At 37.5% G+C, this 17,759-nt stretch overlaps 1 protein-coding gene across 2 annotated transcripts in view; it reads left to right on the top strand.

Moving 5' to 3' along the window:
• The first annotated feature begins 13,471 nt into the window (after positions 1–13,471).
• myh7ba (myosin, heavy chain 7B, cardiac muscle, beta a) overlaps positions 13,472–17,759 on the top strand; it is a 28,889-nt gene continuing 24,601 nt past the window's right edge. Inside the window, exons 1-11 of one of the 2 annotated variants that reach the window (XM_028446262.1) lie at positions 13,472–13,569; positions 13,802–13,935; positions 14,415–14,518; positions 14,608–14,751; positions 14,817–14,973; positions 15,085–15,112; positions 16,182–16,278; positions 16,806–16,829; positions 16,914–17,006; positions 17,086–17,149; positions 17,230–17,328. In XM_028446262.1, the coding sequence (XP_028302063.1) occupies positions 13,842–13,935; positions 14,415–14,518; positions 14,608–14,751; positions 14,817–14,973; positions 15,085–15,112; positions 16,182–16,278; positions 16,806–16,829; positions 16,914–17,006; positions 17,086–17,149; positions 17,230–17,328 (904 nt within the window). In that variant the 5' untranslated portion in view covers positions 13,472–13,569; positions 13,802–13,841. Of the gene's footprint in view, positions 13,570–13,801; positions 13,936–14,414; positions 14,519–14,607; positions 14,752–14,816; positions 14,974–15,084; positions 15,113–16,181; positions 16,279–16,805; positions 16,830–16,913; positions 17,007–17,085; positions 17,150–17,229; positions 17,329–17,759 lie in introns of those variants that run through there. The other variant, XM_028446263.1, reaches the window with a different exon arrangement.

Raw genomic sequence — 17,759 nt, 5'->3', positions numbered from 1 at the left:
TTAGTGTGTTTTTTATCATTTAGTGTGTTTTTTTTTTATCATTTAGTGTGTTTTCCGAGCTATTTTGTGTATTTGTGTGTGGTTTTGAAGGTAATTTTGTGTATTTTCCTGTCATTACTGTATATGTATATTTTTGAAGTTGTTTTGTCAGTTTTTGAGGTTATTTTGTGAATTTTATTTTATTTACTTGTCATTTTATGTGTTTTCTTGTCATTTTGTGAGTCATTGGAGCCATTTAGTGTATTTTTGGATGTTTTGAAACTTATTTTGTGCATTTTTGTTGTCATTTTGTATGTTTTCCTGTCATTTTGTATATTTATTTGCTATTTTTGTGCAATTTGATGCCACACAAACTTAGAATAAGGGCCGCGTGTTGGTTGCCACCGGGCAGCCATTTGCCCATGTCATTACTACACTACAATCCAGTTTACAGAGTTGTTCATGTTAAAACAGAAGTGTTATTTTGAATCCAGAATTTTCCATCTCATTTGTTTCTTTCTATTTGGAATGATTTGAATCACTGTGATGTTCCGACATTAATGTAAATATATTTCATGGGAGACAAAGTGGCGACACACTCACTGAGATTTAAAGCCACAAAGCTTTGATATCTGTCAGCTGTTGTCGCCCTAAACCAGGATTCCCAAACGTTTGTATCATATAGAGCTCTCACATTCTCTGTCCCCAACACAATGTGGGTGACAATTCACATTTACTCATTTCATTAAGCCTCATAAAAGTTCGGACCCCGAAGCCAGAGACAAACTTTGCAGTTACAGAGAATTAAAGTGATTATTCATAAAAATAATTATTGAAAAATTCAATTTTGTCATTATTTAGAAGTGCAACTATTTACTGTATCTTTATTCAAAATGCTAAGCAGTTTTTCATCCCATAAATAATATGCCGTACATCTTTACAGGCTTAACATTTGTCGCTCAGAGTTGATCCAGAAAATGTTTTTTCCTCAAATAAACCAAATTAAAAACATTAGGAAGGGGAAAGATTTAATTTAGTAAATGACTCTTGTATTAAAAATCACCTTCATGATGTTTTTTGAAACCTGCAGCTATGTTTGATTTTCTTCTTCATTAGACCAAAGTCTTTTATCTCCATTATTAGTTATTATTATAGACATTACTTGTGCCATGAAGAACATTTTTTTAACCAAATAACAAAAGCTTTAATATTTGTTTTGAAGTTACACTTAGTTATTATTTCTGTAGTTTCTCTTTATTTTCTATTCAAAGTGTTTAAAGGATTTATTCTGCAATTCATCACAATGGACAGTATTTTTTCACTAATGCAAAAATACATTTAAAATCTTCAAATTTTTGAATGTTAAACAAAGTTGTTAATTGTTGATCAGTGTATTAGTTACAAAGCTTGAACCTATCTGTTAATGTAACTTTTTTTTACATTTTTTTAATCCATTTCTATGTAATCCATCACTCTTTTTATTGTACCTTGAGTATCTTTCATCATACCATGGGCATCAGCCTGTCTGAACCCTGTTTGATCAGATAGAACAACTACACTTTAAAGTCATTTATCAATTTGTTTTCCACGTTTTGACCATTTTAGATTTTGCATCTTAAGAATTAAAAAGTAAAAAAAAAAAAAAATACTTATTGATGATAAGAGGAAAAAATGTAAGTGCACACGTACAGTGTTCTAAAACAGACATTGGCAACTGATCGCCTGTTGTTTAACTTTGTGCGCCACCCAAAGTAAACACACAAAATGACAGAAAAACACACCAAAATCAACAAAAGAACAAAAAAAGCAAAAATACACACAAAAAATGCAGAAAAACACACAAAAAACCCACTAAATTATATACAAAATGACAAGTACACAATAATGACCCCAAAAAACAGATAATGACTCATGACACATGAAAATGTGCAAAATGACTTTTGCATATTTGCATACAAAAAATATATAAAACTACAACTGAAACACACAAAACACTTTGGGTTTTTTTTTGGTTTTTTTATTGTATTAATGCTCAGATTGGTCATTATTCTAAATGCTGACATGAAAATTGATAATGTGGCTCTCAGATCAGACAATCAGTGATAACAATTGTTTGTAATCTAAAATAAGCCCAATAATTACCATTATATTGGAAATAAATGAGTAAAATGCTCACGTATAGGAGTCACCTTTTAGGTCATTAAATAACAGCCCTATTTATTTACAAAAGCACTAAAAAAAACTAGTGGAAGACAAGAACAGATGCTTTTATTTTGAAAAGGGGATGTTTGATTTTTAGCTTGAAGCTGCATTCTGCTCGCAATGCATCATGGGACATTTGAGTATGACTAGTGTGCATACTTAAAAAATGTCATAGTATACATCCAGATATTTCTCATGTACTCAATCTTTTCATACTATCTAATCTGAATGCACTACATACTCATTTTTTTTTGAAAGAGTAGTACATTAATATATTTACAACATGGCCTATGTCTTTATCTGATTAAAACATTCACCTCCAGCAGCTTTAAGTTTAAAAACGGTGTTTGTATTTCTATTTTAGAAGGTAAAAATAAATATATTAGTGCCTTTTTTCCTTCTTGTTTACTGTGATACAGAGAGCTCACACTTACAGAGACTCTTTCTTTGCCACTGTGTCACATCTGATGTTAAGCAGACTGTAATTTTACTTTGTGGTTGATCTGAGGTTTTTTCTTCTATGGTGCAGAAAACAAACCTGTGAGGCTGGTCGTGCTGTGTAAAGTGTAAAAGTGGCCACGCGGCCCATTGAAATGCCTCTCATCGCGACAGCCGCGTTGTCTAAACAGAAGGTTGTGTTTGGGAGGCCGAGCGCTGCCACCTGTATCCCTTTAACGGACCCTCTGCTGGGCTCACTGTAAATTAAGTCAGGCTATGTGTGCTCTGACAGGGAGATGCTGGAGGTCAGCGGCTGAAGGTCTTTCTAAACGGGACAAGTTTTCCTTTCCAAGTCTATTTAAAGCGCGGCAGAGCAGGAGCGGCTGAAGTCCCGGTGTTTCCAACGAAACGTTAAAGTGTAGAGATGTAGAACATGGAGGAGGGCCTCTGTAGCTACATTTCCATCACAGCTTTTCACAAAATAAGTGATATTTCTAAAATTTCAACAAAGTATAATTGCACTTTGAACATGTTTTTATTGAAAGTTGTTGTGGAGCCTCGTAACTGTGGTTAAATCTCATCCCGTGAGACTTCTCTGCAGGACGCTTTAAACCTCCTTATAACACTGCATTCCTTTGTTGTTTCACGTCTAATGTGACACTAAGCAGACATAGGCAACTGGAGGCCACATGCAGCCCTTTGTCTAATTAATTACTTTGTCAAAAATAATTGTAATTCATGAAGCTGGAAGTTATATGAAGGCTAACATAGCACAGAAAAGTACAGCAAATGTTAACAAAAGTACACAAAATGATAGACACACTATAAACAACAACATATACAAAAGGACTTCAAAGACACACAAAATGCCAATGAAATTGCACAAAATGACAGAAATACACACAAAATGACAATAACAAAAAAATATAACAAATACACACTTAATGACTGGATAAACACGAAAACAAGAAAATAGACAAATGAATTAAAAAACACAAAACGTCTTAAAACTAAAAAAAAAACACCAAGAAACGGACACAAAAGGACTACAAAGACACAACTTTTTGCTCTTTTTGGTATTAATGCTCAGATTGGTTTTTATTCTAAATGCTAATATGAATATTGATAGTGTGGCCCTCAGATCAGACAATCACATAGTTGTGGCCCATCTCTGATTTAATGCTAAGAAATGTCAGAAGAAATGTCTACACGTATCGCTCCATGTTTTCTTGGACAGAAGTGGTCATGTGACCAAGTACGTCACATCATGTGACGTGTAATTGCACGAAAAGTGTTTCCATTGAGCTTTCGCAATACCATTTAATATTTGCTTGTGTCCATTAGCAGTTTATTTAGATTTTCTGCATTTCCAACGGTAATGGAAACAGCTTGTGGACGGTTGGTGCACGTTAACTTTGTAAAATCCCTGATGTGAGTCATGTGGTTAGAACAACGTGAATTATGTATGTTTGAGCTGTGACTCCATAGCTGTGTTTCCATTACAGATTTTTGCAAAATAAAAGCAATATTTCTAAAGTTTCGTAAGTATAATTGTGCTTTGAACAGGTTTACAATGAAGGTTGTTTTGGAGCCTCGTAACTCTTGTAAAATCTCATCCTGTGAGACTTCTCTACAGGAAGATAAACGCTCCAAACCTCCTTAGAACTCTGCATTCCTTTGTTGTTTCACGTCTAATGTGGCAGTAATCATATTTAAGTATAAAGCTAAGAAATGTCTGGGTCTCCTCTTCTGTTCACAAGTACCACACAATGCTTTCTTGGAGAGAAGTGGTCATGTGACCAAGCAGAGATGTGTAATTGTGGAAAAAGTATTTCCATTCGGGAATATGGGTTTACGTAACAGATGACGCTAGCGGTAGGAAATAAACGACCGCCATCTTGAGATGGGGAGAAATTACTCATCCTCTTCCTGTATATCGGATGACAAAACCAGATTTATTTAAATACTGGGGTGATTTATATCTGTATTCTTATAAAATAGAATTATACAGTTATGAAGACACACGACCAGAAGAGGCCAGGGGACGATATAAGGCCAAATTAAGGGATATCTGAGCGCTCATACAAAGTCCCTGCCAACACTTGGATGAACAATTTAACACATTGGCCCAATTTGACCTACCCAGATCTTTACAATGACCTCATAAATGAAGAGTGTTCAAAAGTTATTCTGATCACTTCATACGCCATTAATCACAGTGTACTTTACAGTGGATGGAAATACAAAATATTACCATCTAGAATGAAAACTAAAGCTACTGAGATGCCCCTAATATCCTCATTTCAGATCTTAACTGTTCACTTCCCACTTATTAAATGTAGAGAGAACATGTAGAGACCAGTGTTTACCCTTGCCCACCCTACCAGACACCAGCGTTTTCAACCGTCCTATGAAGGAAAGCCAGCGTTTTCTGCGATGTTGAATGGTGAAACCTCTTCTGTTACAACAGGAGTCAACACGTTATGACCCAAACAAATATGGTGACCGGCGTTGCAAGGCAGAAATGTCACTACTTACCCGGATACCCGACTTCCTGAATTAAGCTTTTGCAATACATTTCAATATTTGAGTGTCTTTTAGAAATTCAGGTGTTCCTATTACCAGTTTGTGTTATGATATTTAGGGTTTGCTTGTGAGCGATTGGTACACTTTGTGAAATACCTGATGTGAGTTTTGTGGTCAGAACTAAGTTGGTTACGTATGTTTGAGAAAAAGTCTCTGTACTCATCATCATCATCATCATCACATCACAGACTCTTCTGTGTTTGGATTCAGATCTTTGAGGGACACGTCGAAGTGCATGTGCAGCCTAGTTAACCCTTTGTGAGTCTGGGGGTGTGGGCGGGGAGGGGCTGTCACCAGGATCCTGCGCTGCGTCGGATTGTCTGCGGGCCTGTGTTTGGATAAGGCAGTGCGCCCATTGTCTCTGACGGCCCAGCTGATCCGAGGTATGCGTCGCAGGGCCTGAAATAGAAGAACAGCTGAGGGCTGCTATGCACGCTGAAGGAGAGGCTGGCCCCGCGGGCCCCCAGCCCACCAACCCACTACGCAACTTAGCACAATGAGAGATGGGCTATTGTCTGGAGCCAGAGGCTAATAACTGAGCTATCAAACCCCCCAAAGAGACGCCTTAAAGCCTGATTAGCCCCGCTGTGTATTATTGTAGCCCGTGTCAGGCTACATGACACCCGGCGGGGTTGGGGGGCATGCGGGGGGGAGTAATTGGGTGTGTTTGTGCCACGCGTCAAACCGTCTCCACCATCAACGACCAACGCCTCAGACCTGAGCCCAAACAGGTGCTGCAAGGTATTGTGGGAAAGCATGAGGAGATTATAGAGAAATATTCAGCAGTGATGAACACTTTGATCACACATGAAAGAGATAGATAGATAGATAGATAGATAGATAGATAGATAGATAGATAGATAGATAGATAGATAGATATGTTCTACTTCTCTCCTCTCTATCTCCTTCTGCTTTCCTTTTCTTCTTCTTCGTCTCTTGTTTTTGTCCTTTTTCATCTATTCTTTGTCTTTTCTATTCGTCCTTTTTTTCTTCCCTTCATCTTTTTCTTGTCTTCTTTTTTGTCCTTCTTCGTCTCTTCTTTTTGTTCTCTTTTGTCTCTTCTTTGTCCTTTTTCTTCTTTGATCTCTTACTTGTCCTTCATTTTCTTTTTAGTCTCTTTTCGTCCTTCTTTTTTGTCTTTCTTTCTTTATTCTTCTTTTCTTTTTGTCCTTTTTTTGTCTCTTCTTCTTCTTCATCTCTTCTTTTTGTCCTTCTTGTTCTTCTTTTCTCTTCTGGAGGGGGGTGTTTGTGGTCAACAAAAACTTGAATCGTGGCATGACTTAATTTAATCCATTTCAATCCGTTACTTAGTGTAAGATTTGGATATGATATACAGTATTTAGGCTTCTTCTCTATACTAGCCCAAACGTCTTGCACCAACTAATGTCGGGGCACACCCAGCCCAAGAAGATAAAATGTTTACTCCCAATTCTCGACACACTTTTTCCTGGTAGCCACCTGCGTGTGTGCTTGTTTGCAGGAAAAAGCAGGCCTGCTAAAAACTTTACTTGTGACTATAACAAGAATAAACCCCATTGAAATAAAACAGTCAAACAGATAAACACATTTTTCAGATTTAGTTTGTCTCAGACAACCACAGCAGGCCAATTGTGTTATTGATTACACCTAAACCCCTTAAACACAGATGTTTTCTGTTCCTTTTTCTTTTATTTCATTGGTTAGTACTCTTTCTTTAAAGTCAAAGTCTTTCCTCCTGCTATATCTGTGTTTGTAAATATAGTAAATATGGGATGAAAAAAAAATATATTAAAAAAACTCAGTCTGTTCAATAAACTTTTGCTTCATTATGTTAAAGTCTGACCATGTGTTACTTTGAGGAACTTGTTTAGGAATGGGCAACTTTTATCACAGCGGGGCCACATAAATGTGATTAACTAAACCAAACCAAACCGAGGGCCACATCATCAACAATCATGTCAGCATCTAGAATAATGACCAATCAGAGCATTAATACAGGACTGGGAAAATGTTTTGTATATTCTTTTGTTATTTTGCATTTTTCAGCTATTTTAGTGCATTTATGTGGTCATCTTGGGTGCTTTTGCAGTCATTTTTGGTTGTCATTTTTGCCTGTCAGTTATTTTTGTAGACGTCTTTTGTGCTTTAGGACTAATTTTATTAAATTTTGTGTATTTTTGTTGTCAGGTTGTGTTTTTGCAGTCATTTTTGTTGTCATTTTATACATTTTTAAGTTGATTTCAGTTATTTAGTAATTTTGGACAGATTTTTGGGACACATTTTGTGAATCTTTGTTGTCCTTTTGTGTACGTTTGCTGTTGTTTTCTGTAATGTTTGTCATTTTGTGTATTTTTGTTGTCAGATTGTGTTTTCGGAGTAATTTTTGGTTGTCATTTTTGTCTGTCAGTTATTTTTGCAGACATCTTTTGTGCTTTTGGACAAATTTTGAGTATTTTTGTTGTCCTTTTGAGTATTTTTGCTATTGCGTCGTGTAATCTTTGTCATTTTGTGTATTTAGTTTGGGGGCAGCACACATTTATTTCAGACCGCCATTTGCCTATAGTTAAAGTCAAATATTAGCTTCAATAGTAAATGCAACAGGATATCAGGCAATTACAACACATCTGTTAAACACTACAAGTTGAGACTTCTTTCATAATAATAATGAACAAATTATTTATTTGTTTCTCTATAAAGCAGATTTGAAGCCCAGATGCTTCTATAGTTGTATACCTGTCCATCCCACCTTTACACAGAGAAGTGTGACCGCGTGTGATTGAACTCAGCCAGGAATGAGTGGAGTCATAATTCCCAATCTTTCTCCATCTCACTGCCTAAGCCTGTTGGCATTCAGTGCATGATGATCTAAAACAACTGTGACCGACCCCTAGATCAAATCCTGATGCCCCAAATGTCACCCCCTCACTTGTACATCACCAAACAGTCTGTGGGCATGAAAACCTGCACGGAGCCGCCCAATGTTTTGGTGCCTCTTTAGCTCTATTTAATATACAGAACGGTAACTCAAAGCTGCACATGTGCCACGAACCACACAGGAACTGTAATAGGCTTGGCCTCGCTCTGCTCCAAATGATTTTGAAGAACACTGGGGACGTAAGGAGAGCTGCGGCCTGGAGGAGTCAGCTGTTGCAGTGTAGCAGTGCAGAGAGATGTGCTGGGAGAAGCTGCATGCCCGCCACTATACATGTGTATGTGTGTGTCGATGTGTGTGTGTGTATTTAAAGCCAGCCACTCTGGAGACACGGGGAATACATCTTCACCTTGTGTTATCAGCATACCAGCGTTTCAAACAGCACACCAAGTGACACGGTACATAACACAGTCCCAGCCTCTCAGAATAACTCAGGCTCTAATCTAAACGATGCCCGTGAAAGTTGGAGGAATCACGGCGACACCTTCCAGTCGAGTACAGCAGCAGATATCGTAGCAGGAGGGGGGCTTGAATGTTGAAGGACTTCTTGTTTTTTCATTCCATAGGGCAGACTGATATAGGAATAGAGGTGTAGGGATTCTTTTTATCAGCATTCAAAAGATAATATTATATATCTCACCAGCTCAGGTAATTAGTATTTACATTATAGAAAATGAGTATAGAGTACTTCCCCACCTGAACTGTCCAGCTGATCATCATCTGGGATATCTTCTAAAGGTTGTTGGCCGTCAATCATTCCAATCAACAAGTCTCCAAGGTCATCGGTCTCTGGTCTATCTGGGGGTCCCCCACCTGTCTTGAAATGCTCCCTCCAAGCAATTGCTACAGTTTTCTTCAGCTGTGTTTTTAATGTTTAGTATGTTTGTACCTCATATGAGAAAACATACATTTCAAAGCAGGGGTGGAGTGGCCATATGGCATACCGGGCATCGCCTCGGTGGGCTGGTCCGGTCTGCTACATTTTTGGTTTTTTTTGACAAGCGAGTGGAGGCAGACATGCTTACAGGTGGCCAAAAATGGTCCAAAAGTGGCAAAAACATGACAAGAAAAAAATGGGCAAAAAGCAGTTGAGTGGCCAAAAAATGGGCAAATAAAAAGGAACCAGGTGGTATTTAATGGCATAGAGTAGCTTAAATGGGCAAAATGTGTTCAACAATAGTGAAAAAGGGCAAAAAATATGGAACAAAAATAGGGGGGAAAAGGAAACAAATGGTATTTATTGGTATTTATAGCTTATTTAGATGAAAAGTGGTCAAAACAAAATAATGAACAAAAGTGTCAAAAATAACTTACAAAAATGGACAAAAAAAGGAAAAAATTGATTTTTATTGGCAAAAGGATGCTAAAATCTAAAAAAGTGTCAGAACAGAAACGAGGACAAAGGAAGTCACAAAATGGCCAAAGAAAATAGATAAAAATAGGTTAAAAGTTTCCCCCTTTTTAAGATTTTCTGGGGGAATAATAATTACAATTAAGACACAAAAAGCCACATGTTGAGAATCACTGACAGCTTCTACGTGGTCTCTGATAATGTAGTGTAGGTCTGGACACAAAATGGCAGGGCTGAATTTTGGTCCCAGTCCACCTCTGTTTTAAAGTATGTGACAGCACAATCAGGCCATCATAAATAATCAAATCTTACCTGAAGTTGTTTGTAATGTTTTCATTTTAATTAAATTCCTTCAGAATTTGTTTTTTTTTTTTCATTTCACTTTCACCAAACGTCTCCATGTTAGCTCATGGGTCATGCTCCTGTCCGTGGCAAGATTTATTACCAAAAATAAACGTGGGCAGTAGAAGTAACTAACTTTTTCTTTAATCTACTTTTTACTTGTATTTGAGTATTTTATGTATGACTTACTTCCACTTCTACTTGAGTCGTACCATTTCAATCCAGTATCAGTACGTCTACTTGAGTAGATCATATCAGTATTCTTTACACCTCTGCTCAACACTAAAGCAGGCCATTACTTCATGAGATCAACGTCTGAAGTAACAAAAAATACATTTTGACACCAATAACAGAAGCAAAGATATGGGATCTAGAGTGTGTGGTGTTATAATTTCAAAAAGAATAATATTCAAAACATTCTAAAATTAAATTTTTATTCTTTTTTAAATTATTATAAATTTCAGGGGACCCCATTTGTTATATTGCATAATTGTAATCTACATTGAATTACCTTTGAAACAATACATCACATGACTATGTTCCCATAAATTTTAGATTACCGGGCCCCATTTCATAAAAAGGGCTCCAAGCGTCTCATCATATTCATTCATAGAGTATTCATACAAAACTGTATTCTGATCTAACAAGAACTAACGGAGGAGTAGTCATTTGAAAAATGGGGCCCCCGGGGGTTCCCTGGCGCCCCCATGATACGTACGGGGTAATGGGCCCCATTTATATATTGGTATGTGACAATAATTTGGTACCACCAACCGTCGTAATATTTCGCTCGCAAAAAAATGAGAAATCAAGTTCTGTTTTTATTTTTTGGGGGGGCCCCTTGGGGCCTCCGTGTGCCCCAAATCAAAAATCAGGCTCCGATTATCAATGCATACACATCCATAGATTATAGCTACCAACTTTCAGTGGATTCGTTCATGAATAACAGAGGAGTAGTGATTTTAACTAGTGTAAACCACAGTCCGGCCTAAAAAGCCAGACATTTTTACTTCATCCTTTCAATGTGGTCAGAATTTGACGTGACCAATGGCTAACCACCGATATCTATATCAGGAATGCTGGCTTTGTCTATTCTGAGAAAGTGTGCACGGTGCCCCCTCCCAATCCCACGCTGCTGCCCTGTCACCAGGCACCAACCTCTCTCTCCGTTTGCTCTGAAGGTCACATCAGTGCTCGGGGACCGATCACTGGAAATACCAAATTACACAACAACACGACAATCTCAGCCAACGTTTACAATCTCGGTATGTTTTAATAATCCTACAGGACGACTGGAACAAGCTCCACCTTAAAGGAAACATAACAAACACTAAAAATAACAGAATAATCCCTTTAACGCGTCATTAGGATGGTTCACCACGTGTTTATTGGTTTTGTCTTCATAACCAGAGGTGTAAAAAGTACCGATATATGCTACTCAAGCAGAAATACTGTTACTGTACATGATTGATATTGTATTCAAGTACAAGTAAAAACTAGCTAAATTAGATAGTACTCAAAGTAAAAGTTACTTTCACAAGGTTTGTCAAAATGTACAATTATTTTTTAGATAAATTAAACCCATGAATTTATTTTATTATTGTTTTATTTAATTTAGATTTTTGTTCATTGTTTCTCCTGTGTTAAGTATGGATTAAATAATTTGTTTGAACTGTGCTCCTGTTGTAATATACTGTCAATATGTATTATTGTTATTTGTCATACTTCTCTTTTGTCATGTTGTATTTTCTATGTATTTTTATATATTTTACATTCTAGGTTGCCCTTTAAAATCTGACCAGGGACACTAGATAAAAACCAGCCTCTTTTGGCTAAATCTGGCTCATTTACAGCGTGTCTGTTTATTAATGTGCATTGTCCTTTTTAAATAATCAATAAATTCAAATGAATTCAATTCAAAATGAATAAGTATAGCTACAATTAGTGACTCTAAACCTGAGATAATAACCAGCATTGAATGCACTGCATTACATTTAATCTGATTGGTCGGCTATGATGTGATGCATTTAATTGTTGTCTGGTTATTTAATTTTTCACAATGTCCGTTGATCATTTTAAAACAAAAACAAAAAAAATGTACTCAGTAACGGTTTGGGTGCAGAAATATAATGAGTTACTTTACTTCTTTTAAAAACGTACTTAAGTACATGTAAAATTACTGATTTAGAAAAATATTCAAAAAATGACAACTAAATATAGAAACCAACTCAATTACAGTAACGTGAGTACTTGCAATCCATTACCTTCACCTCAGGTTCATAACTGTCGCTTCATTGTGAGGTGGGAGTGGTTCTGTCATACCGTTCTCTATTAATATAATACAGCGTATTTTTAGTATCCTGCTTAATGCCACACAGCTCCGAAAATAATCTGCTCTAAGGTTGCATCCTCTGTGGCCACACAATAGCAAACACGCATCTCTGGCCCCCACGCTGCAGCAGGCCTGTCCAAAGATGACCTAAACTCATTTTAATTCAGGGGCCAAATACGGAGCAGCTTATGGGCCACAGATCATATGCGGGAAAATGAGTAATTTCACCATTATTGTGCCTTCCTTTGCACTTCTACGTATACATAAAATACAAAATATGTAAGAAACTGACAATATCCAAGCAATAAGTGACAGATATCAGTCTCAACAGGATCTTCACTTTAAATGTTCTTAGTTTTTGTGACTTTAATTAAGGGAAATATTTGATGAAAATTTAAGAGTTTTGTAAGAAGTTTGAGTTTTTTCAACAGTTTAACATTAAAAATAACTGCAATTGTGTGATATAAGCACTGGGAAAACTGTGAGCCATGCGCAAAGTTTGCGGGGGCAGGGGGAGCATTGCCCCCCCTAGTAGTCAAAAGTTTTCTTTACAGTTTTCCAAAATTCATTTGAAAAAATACTGTAATGTACATAGTATACAAATATTTTAAGTTCCTGTTAGTTTCATGTCACAGATGTTAGTTCTGTAGTATAAGTTTTCAGTGAAATGGTCCCAAACTTTTGAGACTTTAGGTTGGTTCTTCTTCTGTTGCGCGGTTCTTCTTCTTAATGCCAGACTTTATTTTATCATTAATTTACTAACATAAAACGATGCTTTGAAGCAATTTTTTGTCAACATTATCAATTGTTATAAATAATTTTTGCATTATTGTATATACTACTATATATTTAATTCTATTGTTTTTTTTGCCCCCCCTGGAAATAATCTCAAGCACCGCCTACATGCTTTGAACCCCTGAAAATATTTCCGAGTGTCATTTACACAATGATTCATGTTTTCTTTGTCATTTTTACTTTCTCATGCTGTGGGCCGAATTGGATGCTCCATAGGGCCAGATTTGGCCCCCGCGCCTTGAGTTTGACATGCGTCTTAAACCAATCCCAATGTAGTTTTTTTCCCCATCTTTTAAATGCTGTGTACAGTCTATGAGTGGCTGTGCTTCATTGTGCAGTGAAAACTATGGGATGCTGCTGCTGGACCCTGTCAGTCTGTGGGAAATGAGTGGGACACAAAAATAGCTTCAGTGCAATGACAAAAACGTAGCTTTCCTTTTGTGTCAATTGAGACCGAGGCTGGGCACCAATGGGCGTCGGAGGAGGAGGAGCTTCATGCTAATGAGGGACAAATGTCCACTGACCGTGACCTTGAGTCGCGCACTATAAATCAGGGCGCATCTCCGGCCTCTGGCATTTCTCTCGTTGCGCTCGCCCTGCAGAGGCACGTGGACAGCTGTGGTTGCCTGTTTGGTAGGTTGATATTTACGCATTGTGCGCACGGGGCCTGAAGGCCTGACAGAGTAACTTTAGAGTAACTGTATCTGCCTTTGCCACTGGGTTCCCTCTGTGGCCGTGCTGGATGCGCGCTTTACGCACAGCGCTCTTTACGCACAGACATCTCCTCTCCATCGTCCTTCTGCTGCTTCACTACATCACATCCCACTGACTGTGACTGACTGACTGCTGTGTTTCTCACCAAAAGGACTGACGTCGGTGTCCCCCAAGGGCCAGGAGCGCACACGATGCCGCGCATCGACATCAAGGAGTTAGGAGAGGCTGGGCAGTATTTACGCAAAGATGAACCGATGATTGGACAGACCGTCGCCTCCTTCGACGGTAGGCTTGGCCTGTAGTAGCACAACATGTAGAAGTGTCCAAATATATCTTATAGTAATATAGAGAAAAAGAGCAAAAATAATTTAAAATAACCAAATTATGCATTTGTGTTTTGTTTCTTTGTTTTGTTTTTTGTAACACATGTTGCCTCAGTGTAGAAATTAACATTACTAAATAATTCCAGCAAGTTCATTTTTGTCTTCTTTTTTTGTATTAAAATGTTTTTGTTTTGTTTTAGGAAATTTACTTTGAAATAAATGTATTCAAAGTTGTCTGAATAAATGGAACATTAACACATGATATAACATTTATTAAATCAAATTAAGTCTATTTTACAATATATTACTTAGTTTCACTTACTGCACATTTTGAAAAGAAAAACTTGTTTTATTATTAGAACATTTAATATTAAGGTAGTACAGTATATTGAATATAATAGAGTGTGAGCCTCTGTAATCACTGATTGTTGTTGTTCATAGGTAAGAAACGAGCTTGGATCCCAGATGACAAAGAGGCCTACGTAGAGATCGAGATCAAGGAGACGCACGGAGACAAAATGGTGGTGGAGACAACAGATGGAAGGGTGAGGAATCCTCACACACTTTATGCTTCTTCTGCTTTATACAACATCGTGACAATAATAGTGAATCCCTCTGTGATGGATGAATTAAGACCCTGACAGTGAAGGAGTGCGACATCCAGCAGATGAACCCCCCCAAGTATGACATGATCGAGGACATGGCCATGCTGACGCACCTGAACGAGGCCTCGGTGTTGTGTAACCTGCGCAGACGATACGCGGCCTGGATGATCTATGTGAGGCTTCACAGTGTGTGTATACGTGTGTGTATGATCTGACCGTGTGTGTCCCCCCTCCTCAGACCTACTCCGGGCTCTTCTGCGTCGCGGTGAATCCGTACAAGTGGCTCCCGGTGTACACGGCCCCTGTGGTGGGGGCCTATAAAGGCAAACGTCGCTCCGAGGCCCCGCCGCACATTTACTCCATCGCAGACAACGCTTATAACGACATGCTGCGCAGTGAGTTCTGCACATGCACACGTTTATTAAAACACGTTTATTAAAACACAGATTAGCGTCAAACGCGCAGTGACTGTGCGTAAAAGCAACTGTTCCTCCTGTTTTCAACAGACCGGGAGAACCAGTCCATGCTCATCACGTGAGTTTCTGCTATATTTTTATTTTCAGATTTATTTTCTCTGTTTGGGAAGTCTTAGATCAGATATTTCATGCAAACAGGGCCGGCCCTAGGATTTTGGTGGCCCTAATAATCTCACACACACACGCACACACACACACACACACACACACACACGCACACACGCACACACACACACACACACACACACACACACACACACACACACACACACACACACACACGAAATAATAACAAATATCTTCATTTTAAAATAATTATTATATATTATAGTTATGGAGTCAATGGAAAATGAATACCATTTAAAAGTAAAAGTGCAAGTATTCAATAATAAATATATAGTGAAAGAGTAAAATGTGTTAATTATTATACAAAAACAGCCACAATGGCTAATGAATAACAAGTAAAGCTAAAATATTTTGAGAAAGTAAATAAATAAATAAATAAAAAGTTTTATTCTGGAAAAAAAATAAATGAAACTGAAATTCAAAAATAAATTAAACACGAATTAAAAAAGTACAAACGTTTTGCAAAGTATTTACAGTAATAATAATAATGGTGAAAACGTTAATTTGTGTTAATTATTGTAAAATTTAAAAAAAAAAAATCAGTGATAGGTTACTGTAACAGGGCAACAATATTCTACACACACACACACACACACACACACACAGTATATATGTTATGAAGGCAATGGCAATTGAGCACAAAATAAATGTCAAATATTTTGAATAAAAAACTTAAAATAAAAAAAAATTAAAATAAAATAAAATGAAACAATAAAACAAAGTACAAAGTATTAAAAATTAAATGGCAAAAAGTGAAACTATAAGTTAACTATTGTACCAAACAATAGCTATGTTACAAATATAGATATTAATCCTTCCAGGCTGTGACCCTAAACAACTGCGTAGGTCGCCTTTTCCAGCGGCCGGCCCTGCATGCAAACATTCTTTTTTTTAAGTAATTTTCCCTCATTTTTTCCATATAGCAATACTTTTGATTCTTGTGAGGACTTTTTTCTTTAATCTGCTTTATGTACACTTTTTGTATTCTTACACTCCTATAGCGGAGAATCCGGTGCTGGCAAAACTGTCAACACGAAACGTGTCATTCAGTATTTTGCCATTGTGGCAGCTCTTGGGGACACAACGGCCAAAAAAGGCGTAAGGCTGATGTGGCTCCACCCATATTTTGGTTTTCTACCTTCCCTCCTTTTTAAGCTTTTTTCCTCCCCTCCTGTATTTTGTTCTTTTTTCCTCCATCATTTTTTGATCCCAGGAATCCCTGTAAAAACCATGTTCATACACTCCATATCTCAGCCTCATCATCTGTCGTGCAGCCATTTCCAGCCGCTCCACTCTGCTTTTTGGGTTGATTTTTTATCTTTAAACCTCCTCCTTTTGTTCCCTTTAAGGCTGAATATTTTCATTCTTCATGACCTTTTTTCCTCCGTTTTGAATTTTTTGGTTTTTTTTTGTGGTTTTGTGCTAAAAGTTTTTCCCTTCTTTTCTCCACATTTCATTGCATAAAACATGGTGGCCATTCTTGGTTTTCCTGATTGGTTTTTTCCTCCCCTCCTTTATTTTTTAACCACTTTCTAATTTTCCAGTCAATTGTGCAGTTTTTCCCTTTTTATGATCTGAGAAGCCATTATTCATGCACTCAAACTGCTTTTTCACCTCTTTTACAGCAAGATCCGCTCACAAAGACTGGGGTACGTTCATCACCATTTAAAGAAAAGCATAAAATACAAATAAATTCACAAATAAATAAGTGAATAAATAAATGTGTATCTCAGGGGACTCTGGAGGATCAGATCATCGAGGCAAATCCTGCCATGGAGGCTTTTGGGAATGCCAAAACTCTAAGGAATGACAACTCTTCCAGATTTGTGGGTTACTTTAAAAATTTCCTTTGATTTCTACTTCAATTATCAGGTTTCATTTGTATTCCTGATTCTTTCCCTGCAGGGGAAATTCATCCGGATCCATTTCGGGCCCACTGGCAAGCTGGCCTCGGCTGACATCGATATCTGTGAGGACACTGGCTGTGATTTCTATATGTAATGGTTTCTCATTGCATTCCTAACCAGCCGCTCCTTCTTTAATGCTCAGATCTTCTGGAAAAATCCAGAGTGATATTCCAGCAGCCGGGTGAGAGGAGCTACCACATCTACTACCAGATCATGTCTCAGAAGAAGCCCGAGCTCCTAGGTTTGTCAACCTGTTGTTAAGAAGTTATGTCACATGTGTCAAACTCAAGGCGCGGAGGCCAAATCTGGCCCTTTGAAGCTCCCAATTTGGCCCGCTGGAGAAAATAAAAAAATGTACTATGTACTACTTCAGCTGTACACATCTTAGTTCCTTCAAATACACAATTTCAGTGAAAATGCACATTTTCCCATGATTATATCACATGATGGCAGTCATTTTGAACTTCTAAAAGTTTTAAGTACTCTCAATTTTTACAAAATCCAACAATTTTTCTCAAATTTAGTAAAAATTGGTCAAAATCAAGAACATTTAAGATTATTACTTGGATATTGTCGATGCTGTACATACTTCAAATACTATTATAGGTGGAAGTGCAAACTACAGCACATTAGTGTTAATATTGCTGAATTTCCACCTAAAATCTGTGACCC

The sequence above is a fragment of the Gouania willdenowi genome, chromosome 5, assembly GCF_900634775.1.
Source record: "Gouania willdenowi chromosome 5, fGouWil2.1, whole genome shotgun sequence".
Classification (NCBI taxonomy): domain Eukaryota; kingdom Metazoa; phylum Chordata; class Actinopteri; order Blenniiformes; family Gobiesocidae; genus Gouania; species Gouania willdenowi.
The sequence above is the reverse complement of the archived record's forward strand: the minus strand, read 5'-3'. Positions and strand labels throughout refer to the sequence as shown.